General features: G+C 31.6%; 4 protein-coding genes and 1 long non-coding RNA gene across 5 annotated transcripts; 3 read left to right on the top strand and 2 right to left on the bottom strand.

The window, feature by feature from the left end:
* The first annotated feature begins 1,395 nt into the window (after positions 1-1,395).
* On the top strand, positions 1,396-5,298 carry LOC126928488 (two pore potassium channel protein sup-9). The gene has a single exon (XM_050744180.1). It carries the CDS (start codon positions 1,710-1,712, stop codon positions 2,727-2,729), a length of 1,020 nt encoding a protein of 339 aa, XP_050600137.1. The 5' UTR covers positions 1,396-1,709; the 3' UTR covers positions 2,730-5,298.
* Positions 5,299-5,918: 620 nt separating this feature from the next.
* On the bottom strand, positions 5,919-7,874 carry LOC126928588 (uncharacterized). The gene is made up of 4 exons (XR_007716813.1): positions 7,580-7,874; positions 6,458-6,625; positions 6,308-6,361; positions 5,919-6,141 (listed from the first exon to the last, which is right to left on the bottom strand). It is a non-coding gene; the product is annotated as an uncharacterized LOC126928588 (long non-coding RNA).
* Positions 7,875-9,007: 1,133 nt separating this feature from the next.
* On the top strand, positions 9,008-9,476 carry LOC126928577 (glutamyl-tRNA(Gln) amidotransferase subunit C, mitochondrial). Its single transcript, XM_050744225.1, has one exon. It carries the CDS (start codon positions 9,046-9,048, stop codon positions 9,451-9,453), a length of 408 nt encoding a protein of 135 aa, XP_050600182.1. The 5' UTR covers positions 9,008-9,045; the 3' UTR covers positions 9,454-9,476.
* Positions 9,450-10,879, top strand: LOC126928503 (DNA polymerase subunit gamma-2, mitochondrial). The gene is made up of 2 exons (XM_050744184.1): positions 9,450-9,989; positions 10,074-10,879. The coding sequence occupies exons 1-2, from the start codon at positions 9,450-9,452 to the stop codon at positions 10,500-10,502; spliced, it is 969 nt and encodes a 322-aa protein (XP_050600141.1). The 3' UTR covers positions 10,503-10,879.
* LOC126928561 (ER lumen protein-retaining receptor) lies at positions 10,845-12,108 on the bottom strand. The gene is made up of 3 exons (XM_050744195.1): positions 11,897-12,108; positions 11,579-11,768; positions 10,845-11,344 (listed from the first exon to the last, which is right to left on the bottom strand). Exons 1-3 carry the CDS (start codon positions 11,985-11,987, stop codon positions 10,987-10,989), a joined length of 639 nt encoding a protein of 212 aa, XP_050600152.1. The 5' UTR covers positions 11,988-12,108; the 3' UTR covers positions 10,845-10,986.
* Between the last annotated feature and the right edge of the window lie 746 nt (positions 12,109-12,854).

Genomic DNA, 12,854 nt, shown 5'->3' with positions numbered 1-12,854 from the left:
CTCTACTGACCTTCTTCAAAAATTTCTTAGCTACGTCGAGATTTTCGACCACGGAGATTGCACGAGCAACTACTGAATTAGTAGACTATGCTTGTACTATACGTACATGCGTTGGTGCAGATATAAATACAAAGGTCGTATGCATATATTTCAATGATTTTGTTACATTCTGCGATAGCAATACTTTAATATATTTGTTATAATCGACATTATACGTATATGTACAGCCATAAATTAATATTCTAATAAATTATTAATTCTTTTGTAAAAAATATATGTACTTCTGCGTATATCACTTTAATATATGCATTGGGATAGATACGTATTTATTATACGTAATTATTAAGAAAGAATTGAATAATATAATATGACACGATAAAATAACAATGTAATATAGTAACTAAGCTCGTGTAATATAGTACAAGTACTGAACATGATTTCTATCGCCAAAACGGGATTAATTATAAATAAAAAAATAAATTAATTAATTATGCCAAATATAACGTCCACTATATACGTCCACTATCAATCTGTTAGATTGCATTCATAGTTCAGGTCAAGATAACGAAATTCAAAATACAGGGTGCATCATAGTATGTGAGACACGCTTCAGGAGTGGACAAGAGGTTTCAAAATTATGAAAAAATTTCATATGAACATGTATTCTATTTTCAAAGTTTCAAAGTTATAGCCATTTTTGTACTTGGATAGTCCAACTGCTTACCTTCGCGATTTCCCCATAAATGAATAGGTCGTGCAGATCTACTGCCTGGCCTGCACGTTCCCCTCATTTAAATCCATTAGATTTCCATTTTATTTCTGGGGTTACCTGAAAACAATCGTGCATCCGATCCACTGCCTGTGTTAAAGTACTTCATGCACGTATACAACAAGATCGCCTGGAATTTTTGAAAGATTGCAAGATTCTTCGATACGGCAACTGCAAGTTTGCATGCAGATTGATGATGACCATTTAGAGCACTTTCTATGAAAGTAAGCAATTGCGGATTATCGAAACGTTAAATTGAACTTTGAAACAAGATCAAACCTTCCTTTTTCATCGTTTCTCTGTCTATTGTCAATTTCTGAAATGCGTTTCACATATTATGATACACCCTGTACACGTATATTTCACATGCGATAGAACTTTCTGGCCAAATAGATAAAGAGGGAAATATGTTTCAACTGTTTCGATAACACGAAAGAATTTTTCTATCGTATTTTTATCTATTTATATTTATTATTTACTTAGTATTTATTATTATATCGTATTTTTCTATCATAAATACATAAAAATCCGCAGTCTACTAATTTATGAATATCGTGGATTAGATTCTTAAGTAGCTTATCATAATGGATTCTATTCATCTAGTTCAGTTTATCTATCACCAGTTATTTCGTCTACTTTTCATGTAACTGTTAGAACTAGCCGGATTCAATACCCGAATACCGAATACCTACTGTTTTGTCGAAGAAAGTTGAAAATATCTCCGAGCGCGCATGTACATAGCGTTGTAAATAAAGGGGATAAAGCCCACTGGGAAGAGAGTGAGACGGTCACAGAAGTAGAGGATAGAAAGAAAGATGAAGCGGCGTGGTCGGACAGAAATAGAAAAGCAGCACGAAAATCATTTAGTCGTGGCCAACGTGTATCTAATCCCCCCAGTTTCGAGCATTGTTCCTCTATCTTAATTCGGTGTGCAAATAAAATGACGCGCGTCCCGATAAGATCTTCCTTGAAAAGTCGAGATTCCAGTTCGTCGATGACCGATCCGGATCTCAGGGAACGAATAAAGGATTATTGCCGAAAATTTGTCGCCTTCATGTGCACTCAGGTTGGCGTCGGTGGACTAGTGGTTGGTTACGCCATAATAGGTGCTTTCGGTTTTATGATGATAGAGTCTCAGAGCCAAATCCCATCGACAGTCTGCATTCGAGAACTAATCAGGAAACAATTCGCCGAAGAGCTGTGGCTCAGTACTGCCAGCAATCGGACTATAAATATCTTCGATAAAACGACATTTCACACGGTGTCGAACCGAATTCTGCGTCGTTATCAAGACAACTTCACCGGCGACTACAGGAAAGAGAACTGTAGTGGCTTAACGGCAACTGATCTGTGGTCCTTCCCAGCAGCCATGATGTTCTGCCTTTCTGTGTTCACGATGATCGGTTATGGGACTCTGGTGCCTCAAACTCCCTGGGGAAAGGCGGTTACAGTTATTTACGCCGTGTTAGGAATTCCCCTTTACGTTCTGTATTTCCTTAACATGGGCAAGGTATTAGCGCAAACGTTCCGCTCGCTGTACACGTGGCTGCACGAGTGCACCGGCAAACGAAAGCCTGGCCAGAGGATCACGGTGCCGTCGACAGCGTGCCTCTGGGTAATCTTCGGATACGTGTTAAGTGGTTCGATAATGTTCGCCGAATGGGAAGGCTGGAATTATTTGGATAGCGCTTATTTTTGCGTAACGTCGCTATGCAAAATTGGAATGGGCGATCTCGTGCCTGGGTGGACACACGGTGATCTAACCGCTGATAGCCAAACCAAATTGATAATAAATTTTGTTTACTTGTTGCTCGGTATGGGACTGATCGCTATGTGTTATGACTTGATGAAAGAGGATGTTTACGTGAAAGCTCGGGAAATGAAAGAACAGTTCCTGGAGATTGTTGATGCCACTCATTACCAGCTCGAAATGTGCTGCAAATCGGAAGTACCGAATTAATTCTAATGAACACTTTTGTCGTTGAACAATTAAGCACGAATGTCTTTCAGAAAGGTAATTGCAACAAGACGTATATTTAGATATAGGTATGTTGTAAAATTCTACATACGTGTATTAAATACAAACTAAAGATTCATATATCGGACGTAAACTTATAAGATTTTGGACTTATAAGACTTATAAGACGTTCATTCTTCTTTCTTTATTTAATTCTCGTCGCTTAAAAAATCGAACAATATTGGCAGGAGCAATAATGTTATTTTGTAACAAATATAAATTACGAGTTTTAGAAATTAACATAATTGTAATATGTAAATTTAGTTTAATTTAACATTTATAAGCAGTCTTACAACTTTACTCTTCTCTCTCTTTTTATCTGTAAATATAATTCCAGTTCTCTTTCCACTGTACACATCGTTTCACAAAATCTGATCGATACTCCTTATGTCTTATTATCAACGCAGGCTTCTGTTTCAATTCTAATTAATCGATATTCTTACAAGTTTAGAGAAGTACGACAGATATTTCTAGGATTCCTGAAACACGAAAGCGTCAAGACTATAATCTTTAGAATGAGTTTCAATTCTACTTTTGTGAGCAATTTACATAATATGATACACGAGCTTGGTAGTACACAAAATTGGAATAAACTCGGTACTTTGAATATTCCCTATTATTGTTAATGACTGTCTTCCATCTTGCGGGCAGTATAGCAATAGAAAAATAGCTTTAATACAATAAAGTCTTCGATGTATGTATTTTCGTGCATCACCGGGTGTGTTTAAATGTTGATCGGTAAAATGGTGTTTTAACGATCTAAACAAACAATAATATCATTTGGTGCTACGTGTGCAGAGTATGTGCAGAGTAAAAATGTATAATTCAAGCTGAAAATTAAAGATATATGGAAGTGATAAAACACACACAGATACACACATGAAAGTATAGATGTATATGATAATTATAAAATTTGTTGCCTTCTCACGAAACGACTAAAATCTAGATTAGATGCTAAATCATTTCTTTAATAAATGTTTCTATTATATTAAGACTGGATAGTTCTACTACCTATTTACTTACTTACAATTACTCAATCTAATAACTCTTGAAATAAAAGGAGTTTTTCATAAAATGATTGTGTTTTATAAAAAAAAAAAAAAAAAAAGAAAGAAAAAGATATATTACAGAAAGAAAATCAAATCAAAACTAACTGTTTACCATGAATTGCAAGAATAAACAATGTAGCATAAGTGCTTATATAAATTATGTACGAGTATGATTAGCGCCCGATCTGCACCACTAGATGCCATCATATAAACATTTCACATGTTATCTCCTTTATCAAATAAACCGTAATAATTGAAACGCTGATAGAATAATATGTGCCCCTGTGCTATACAATTAATAAAACTTTATCTTACAATAACAAATCTTACAATAGTACAATAATATAAATAAAGTCCACGTCTAATTAAAATTTAGAAGGATCAATAAAGAGGCATCAGATCAGTGGTGCCGTAGGTCATGAATTGTTACATATCCGATAAACACATGTAGTTCTATTAACAAATCTAGTAGCAAACAATTTATATCCATTCCAATGATCTGATTAACTAGGACACTCAATAATCTACGAACAAATGTACAATGGAGTCCCAATTATCCAACGTGATATAGCCGGGCCTACTCGGATAATACGGAAAAGTCTATTATTGTTCATAAACCGTATAATAAAATCATAGGAAATATTTTCATAATATAATATTGTACATGTATTTAGGTGTAATTCACCTTTTAATCGATGAAAGTTTGATTTAATTGCTTTCGCAATACCTGACCATTTACACTTTCTTACTCTTTATGTTAAGAATCCGAAAAAAATAAAGTTATGGTAAAATTCAAAGCACCTCGGGCAGGACCGGAAGGATTCGATAAAACGAGACTCCACTGTACGTAACTCTAGACCCTCAGACTATCAATATATATATCGTGAATATTTCAAGGTTCTGAATTAAAGAAATCAATGCGAATCGTCAATACAATACTGTTAGTGTTATACTATGTAGATGTTGAGAACCCTGAAATATTGACAATATTAGTGATTGTCTGGGGACAGCCTTAGGCATGGACTATATGCTATTATTCTAATTCGTTATATCAATTTACCGGATGTTCTCATGAGGAAACCCATGAGAAATTATCCCAAGGAAAATAAAAAGAAAACGATAAACTGTTGTTGAGCGCGCTTCTTTTTTCATTTGTTCGGGCCTGGTTCGTCCAAAGATTTCTTAAAAGAATACTCCATATGACATTATACATATATAATATACAAATATAACTAATCACAAGCGTGCGCAAAATTTTATCTGCGCGCTGTGATTAGCGATTATATATAAAAAATCACTGTAAGCAGAGCCTATTACAATTCGCCATACAATTCTATTCTTTAGTCTTTGCTTACCAGAAGTTCTAAAAGTTTTTTAACTGGTATGAATATAATACGGTTCCTCCCGTTGTAAAAGCCTTATATTCTCGAATATAAATTAAAATTTTAAAAATTTAAAAAAAAGGAAACCGAAATCATTATAATTCTACAAATCATTCAACTCACTCAACAAGTTTATTTAAAGATTTCAACCTCCTATCGAAATTGGCGCAACATTTTCAATAAAGAAGAAGAGTAAGGGCAAAGATAAGGAATATATAACACAAAATAGCTTTTACATATAGTGTAACTTTTATTTTACTTTCTTTCAAATTTTGTTCCAGTTGCAAATGTAAGTAAAGTAACCTAACGATCATTTAGAAACCAAAACGAAAGTGAAACAAGAAATGGTAAAGTTAAACGTTTTGTTTCATTTATCAATAATACTGCGATAACACTTTAAAATAGATATTAGTATTAGAATAATTGACTTTTAACATAAAGTATGTACATATACATACATATGTATTTACATATTTCGATCTCAATTATTTATCAAGTATTTTCAAAAACCAAAACTAACATTCGAACGATCAACATAACATATCGCTAATACAACATGTATGTATGCTACACTAATATAGCAGTGCGATGAATGTGACGTTGGATTGTGTGTGCATCCCTGCTTTAAAACTTATGGTATGCAAACATATTACTGAATTATACCTATCATTATTAGATAATTTCCAATAAACAACTCAAGGTGAAGATTTATTACTGGATTTATTTTAAAATACAGAACAAAGATTCAATAACATTCCCTATATCCGAAACATGCTTAAGTTCTCCACTGTTAGTTCTATTGTACCAACAAAATACTCAAAGATTTTACGGACTCACTGGGAGCTCCGAAAACGTGAGACATTCTTAATGTGTACGGTGTGCACTAATAGCACGATGACCTCTTCGTTAGTGGCATACTTGTGACTAGTTCCGCCATCGCGAAAGGGTTAAAAAAGATATATCAAAAACAAAGCAATGCAAATAGTTAATGTTTATTGTATATATATTTATATATCGTTTCTAGAATTTGTATACCTTTTTGTACGATATTTGATTATTAACCTATTTGACTATTAATCAATGATATTACCTGTCATTGTTAAAGGGTGTCGATACTGACGTGATTAGTCGTCCCCTATACTCGCTATAATTAAAAATAAGCAAATATAACATTATTCTATTTGACATATGTATAAAAGGATGATATAATCTAATATCAATAATAACAGTACTACATCACCTGCAGCTTTTTCTCTTATATCCGCAAGTGTCATGTGCTCCAGACCATTTTTATGTTTCGACAGTTCACTTTTTTCAGCTGTTATATGGTTCGTCACATCTTTGAAGCCATGTTGCAAAATTTGGATTATTCAGCCAACCATCAGGGAATTTCTTTCTTCTAAACTTCCTTGCAGGAGAGGAAAACATACTACTACTATTACTGCCTATTCATAAAATATTCATTATTAGTTCATTTTAAATATTATAACAATGCATTTTGCAAAGATTAAAAACAATAAAAGAATAAATAAATATTAAAAGGGAAAATTATATTCAATTTGTAATTCTATAATTTAGGAAGTAATTGTATATTAAAAAAATTATTCCCGTTTTAATCTAAACTCATATAGTAGTACTAAACATATGTCTTGTTTACTGGATTCACTCTCATTAGACTTTTTAATTTTCTTAGTAAATGTATTAGAACCAGGTACAGCAAGCATACTGTTAGTACTGCCTACATCTAAAATATTCATTATTAGTTAATTTCCAATATTACTTAATTTTTTTTTTTAATATTATAACAATATATTTCCAAAAATTTCCAAAGAATTAATATTAAAAGAAGAAACTAATGCACACATTCGATATATCCATATTAAAAATATTTGTATTCTTCAATAAATGATTATTTTTTAAATTATACTGAAGCAAAATATTAGATATTTAGGCTTTGGCTTAGCGGACATAAAGTTATTGACTTTTTTAAATATATTATGATAGTTTTCAACGCGTAGAATCCAAAAAAGCAAGTCTTAACATTAGGAATCTAGCGGTCCAAGAGTTATGCATATGTACAGTTGAGCGTTTCTAACGTATTTTATACATTACTTAGATGCCACGTTGGCCTCTATCCATGAGTCGTCTAATGAATAGAATAGCTAGCTATGCACAAATCATGAATATAGGAATAACGAAATAGGAATAGGCTTTCTTTGCCTTGAATACATTGATACCACTTGCAAATTGTTTTGCTATATGGTAAACAGTTGTGCAAAATTCTTTTCGAACATATTTATAAACTCTTGACATTGCAAACAAGGTATTAATTCTCAATTCTGATAATAATATAATTTCATACCTTTAGATGGTCGTGCACTTGGTCGAAGTCGTTTTGTACCATGTAATAAATAGAAGACATCTTCTGCAAAATGTGCTGAACAAATTCTTACTTCAGTTTTAACTGATTCCCCCTCCAGTTCTAGTTTATTTAACCAAAGCGATTTTAATTGTTTATTCTTTGGAAATCTATTAAAATATTAGTTAAATGTATAATTTTGTATCATTTGACAATACAATATATCTAATTATTATTATTATAACAATACATCCTGATCTTCCTAGTAACAACTAATCACACTCTTTTTGCCCCTACTGCTGACCTGATTCGCTCTTACTTGATGATAATAAGATTGCGCTTGCGCCATTATAAACTACACCAATTCACCAATGCGGCCCCAAATAACCACGTTCCCCGTAACGTGGAAACGGCTTTGCCTCGCTTGGTCATTGCTCTGTCTCGATATTCTTATATCCATGACACAAATGCACGTGATTGGCGATCATTTTGCGGTAGGATTTCAAATCATGAATGTTGCATTAGGTTTGGATACGGTCATATGAACAAGTCAACTCATATAAAAAAAAGGGAAAATAGTGCGAGGATTGAGTCGTGAAAAAGCCAATATGGAAGAAAACAAAGTTCTGATTCTACAAGACAATCAGAAATCAGTAGATTGTTTCTGTCTCGTTCATCACAGAATAAAACCCTTCTACTTCTACTTTAGAGTGATTTTTCTCTAAATTCCCTCAATCTGATAACGTAACCGCTTGTATATGTATATATATGAGTACCGAGATCTGTTTATGCGATCGTGGTCGGCCCAATCAAATGATGAATAGAGGCAATATGGCATCATACTAACCTATAAAATAGGCTAAAAATGCTCGATTTTACATACGCAAAATTCTTGAACCGCTGAATTTCTAAAGACTTGAATTTTTGAATTCTACGCGTCGAAAACTATCATAATACAGAAAACAAAAAGTCAATGATTTTATGTCGCCTAAACAGAGATTATATAAAATTTGCCTTGCCTGAACTTATAGTCATACTGCAACTTTAATAAAACAATACAAATTATAAAATACAAATCCGCTATACCTCTCTAATCATAATATATAAGCTGTATATAAACACGTACAGGCGTCTACAAATAAACGATTCCAAATTATAGCGTCATCGCATCTCCAACACAAATGCACCGTTATTCCTATCGTTACCGTGCTACATTACGTCATCAAAATTCCCTACACGGCCATTTTTACCCTCCATGGCACGCTGGATGTTGTAGTCTGTATATATATATAGTACATATAAAGTATATCAGTCTGTATAACGTATAACTATAAAATGTTGCATTGAATACATATAAAACAAATGTGAAATTGTATTGACTACAGTGACAGAATATTAAATCACAAAATAATTGTTGAAAATTTAATTGCTGGATAAGTAAGAATACTATTATAAATAACATTCTACAAATGGCACTTGTTCGATGTACTCAACGACTGAATTATATATTTTTACCAATGTTCTCAAATTCAGTCCTTTATCATCGTTCTATGAAGCCCGTAGATTCGAGTTCAACAGTGCCAGTTATAAAACAAGAGACAATACAAAAAATAGAACAATTATCTTTACTTAATGTTGATGACGATTATGGTTTGTCCGTTCTAAAAGCTGCAATTATTTTTACAGAAAATTTACGCAATACAAAGATTAATAAAGAAATCGAACCTATGTATAGTCCATTTGAGACAGAATCTATGCTTTTGCGAAATGATAATGTAGAGCATAACATATCTAAAAAAGAAATCTTAATGAATGCTACTATTACAGAGGAAGAATATTTTGTAGCTCCATTGCAGACTATTGTACAAGCATCATGAATATAGGAAATATACTAAAGGAATTAAGTTCACATTTTATTAGTCTTACAAAATGCGGGCTTAAATATGGCCCTCAAGGTAAAATGCTACTAAGAAATCTCGAAGAACAATGGTTTTTAAATTGCATTACAATGTCACGCTATAATATATTCTTATCAGATGAATTTAATCAGACTCTAAACTTTGTTATAAAAACTGAAATGAGTGATATACCATTTGGATTAGCTTCAATAACGAACTCAAAAGATTATTGGGATTCAAATCTATTGCCTATACAAAAATCAAATTCTCACAGAATTGCTGTGACAAATATTTTTAACAATAATACAGAAACAAAAGATTTATTCCATAAAATTCAGAAAGAACGTAAAATTTGGTGGCGGAGATTAGCACAATATCCTTCTAGATTTAAGCTTACAGAAGCAAAAAAGATAAAAGGTTATAATGTAGTAGATATTGAAGCTCAATTCCCATTTGGCAATATTATCGTGGAAAAGATAACTTACCATACAGATGTTCAAAAACTATTTTCCCAGGTGCCTTGCATTTCTTCTTTCACATACTTGAATTCATAGAAATTTATAAATAACAGTTATTTTTATGGATTATTTTATTTCCAGGTTGATAGTAAAAAAGATTTTACCAACATACAGATGGTTGAGCATAAGGTATCTTTAGATTGGGGTTGTTTAGCACTACTTTGTGACGCATATGATATGAATAAATCTTCCAAAACGCATCTTCATTCCAAGTTAGCACCACATAAAGTTGCATTTCATATAAAAAGTTCAAATAATGAAGAGAATACCCAAAATGATGATTTAAATCGTTTTGTACTTTACTTAAATAATATGCTAAGAACAAAGGGCCTAAATACAATATTAACCACTTCAGAAAAAATTATAGATACATGCTTAATTCCTTTTATAGTTTCTGTTGATACGACTAGTCTTGAAAATGGCATTATATATGTAAGAGACAGATCTACAACTCTTAGTGAAGCAATACACGTAACCGATTTAGTAAATTATATAATTCTGCGTTGTTAATCAATTAATATGATATAATTTCATTTAAATGAAATTAATATATCAAAAGCTACAAATATAAAATATCATTATAATTAATTTCTAGTTTCTAAAAAATATAAAAAAATTTTGAAATCACAACATTATTACCTTAATTTCCAATTATTTTGTATTTTATGTATATTTTAATTAAATGAATGATATAGTTATCATAGTAATACATACTTATTATGTATTATATAAAGACGTAATATGCTGAGAATCAATGAGGATAACAGTCTAAAATAATGTTGCCATGTGGGATATAAATGAGAAATTATACATGGATGTTTCTGATGTTGAACGTAAAGAAAAATGGAATGCTTTACAATTAATAAAATGTATACTTTGTACATGAACATTCCTCGATTTTTAAATATTGCCAAAATTTATATAAATTCAATTAATAATAATACCGCTCGTTTGAGCAATATATAATTTTCCAAATGATAATACTTCTATGCAGCTAAGCAGGTAGTTGTAACTTCTTGCCTTTCAATACTTTGGTAATATAGAGGTAGAAAAAGTCGCAATAAAGAATTGTTTGTACTAGACCAGCAACTATAGCAATTAGATCATAATGATCTTCTGCATAATAACGATACACCCAGTTTAACAAATACAGGCCTCTATAAGACCCCAAAGCGAAAAGATAGTGACTGGTAATACTTTCTGCTTCTCCGGTTTTTGATACCAAAAATAATTGTGGCAATATTGCTACAGACTCCAAGTAAATGCTAAATGTCCATAGAACTTCTATAATTGTGAATTCATTGTTGATTAATAACGCCAACACCAATGCCGGTAGGATTAAAAATTCAATTCTGAAAACAAATAACAGATATTATTACATACAATTACAACGTACAGATGTTACTTAAAAATTATAAAAACATACACATATATGTATATTACATAATAAATGTATTATTATAAATATGGTATATAGTCATTTAATATATATCTATACAATCGGGGGCAAAGACAAGGAGATAGATAGCAGTTATTGCCCAATTATCTTTGTTCCCGACTTATACTATTATAAAATAAAGACGTACCTAAATGTATCATGATTATGATCATATGTAGCTTTAAATTTCGCATTCATTAAAAAAATTGTAACAATAGAAGTCATGATAAAAATGAGCTTCATAAATGTATTGTATGATGACACGTATGTTGTGAACAAATCTAGATAACGTGTTGTATATACAATCGCAAATAAAATTTGCGACTTGCCACTTATACCTGTAAAACACGCATCAGATATTATTAAAAATGGATATTTTAAATGAAAATATAATAGTTTAGGTATAATAAGTGTAATAATAATAATAATAAGTATAATAAATGTAAATCATATCAGTGATGTATACCGGCACAGCTTCGTGTTTTCCATATTTTGAGAAGGAGGATGATAATTGCAACGAGATGTGATAAGTCACCTAAGAGTCGAAATATGTTCATCTTTTCGGTTGCTGAAAAGTAATTTTTATAAGAGAATCGAGAAATACTTCACACACCTAAGTCACAAAGCATACAAAATATGACGTGGCTTCGGCTGCAACATCAGCAGATGGCCGACCGATCATCATTTAAGTGTTTCATCTTTTATGTTTCCAATAAATGTACGTAAAGTATATGTAAATATTTTGCTTTTAGATTTCTAAATATATGTGTTTTATCAATTAATAATATTTATGCCATAAATAACATAAATATCAATTATAATACAGTTATGGAAAGAAATAAAACACTCAATATAATATTTTTTAATATATCTTTATTAATAATATTGTAATTTTTTATATGATCTATTGCATGTAATTAACCTTTCACAATCATTGGATTTTTATTCCAAAATTATACAAATATTTAAATTCATACTAAATTACTATATTTCTTATCGTTTAAACGTTATTACTAGAATTAGTTACTAGATGTACAAACAAGTCTGGGCCACAGTGTATGGTGTGTATACCACGATCATATAAACAGGTCTTGACTCTCGTATACCGAAGCCTAGGGAAAATCGTCTGAAAATTGAGTCGTGATATGCATCTATAATGTGTACATAGAAATATAGGGATAGAGCATAAACCTTTACTTAAGGCGAAGAGTGTGAAGCCACTTCTGGGGAGCGGATAGTACAACCACGTGGTACTTGGGATCGCCTTAATCATTGGTTACTGACTTGTTCTTACTCGATGATAATAAGGTTTCACTTGTACAATCACAACCAATCCACGCTCCAGCTGATTTCCTAAATCTTATTTTAATTACTAGTTGTAATTCTATTTTACGTGTTGTTGGAATCAATTTTTATAATTTTAT

The sequence above is a fragment of the Bombus affinis genome, chromosome 2, assembly GCF_024516045.1.
Source record: "Bombus affinis isolate iyBomAffi1 chromosome 2, iyBomAffi1.2, whole genome shotgun sequence".
NCBI lineage: Eukaryota > Metazoa > Arthropoda > Insecta > Hymenoptera > Apidae > Bombus > Bombus affinis.
The sequence above is the reverse complement of the archived record's forward strand: the minus strand, read 5'-3'. Positions and strand labels throughout refer to the sequence as shown.

What these genes read in the sequence shown, in the direction of transcription:
- LOC126928503 (XM_050744184.1), top strand. Translation starts at nt 9,450, where the DNA reads ATGAATATAGGAAATATACTAAAGGAATTAAGTTCACATTTTATTAGT. An exon ending in TTCAAAAACTATTTTCCCAG is followed by an intron (nt 9,990 to 10,073) that starts GTGCCTTGCATT and finishes TTTTATTTCCAG; the next exon opens with GTTGATAGTAAAAAAGATTT.
- LOC126928577 (XM_050744225.1), top strand. Translation starts at nt 9,046, where the DNA reads ATGGCACTTGTTCGATGTACTCAACGACTGAATTATATATTTTTACCA.
- LOC126928561 (XM_050744195.1), bottom strand. Translation starts at nt 11,987, where the DNA reads ATGAACATATTTCGACTCTTAGGTGACTTATCACATCTCGTTGCAATT. An exon ending in GAAAACACGAAGCTGTGCCG is followed by an intron (nt 11,769 to 11,896) that starts GTATACATCACT and finishes CGTGTTTTACAG; the next exon opens with GTATAAGTGGCAAGTCGCAA. An exon ending in CATAATCATGATACATTTAG is followed by an intron (nt 11,345 to 11,578) that starts GTACGTCTTTAT and finishes ATTTGTTTTCAG; the next exon opens with AATTGAATTTTTAATCCTAC.
- LOC126928488 (XM_050744180.1), top strand. Translation starts at nt 1,710, where the DNA reads ATGACGCGCGTCCCGATAAGATCTTCCTTGAAAAGTCGAGATTCCAGT.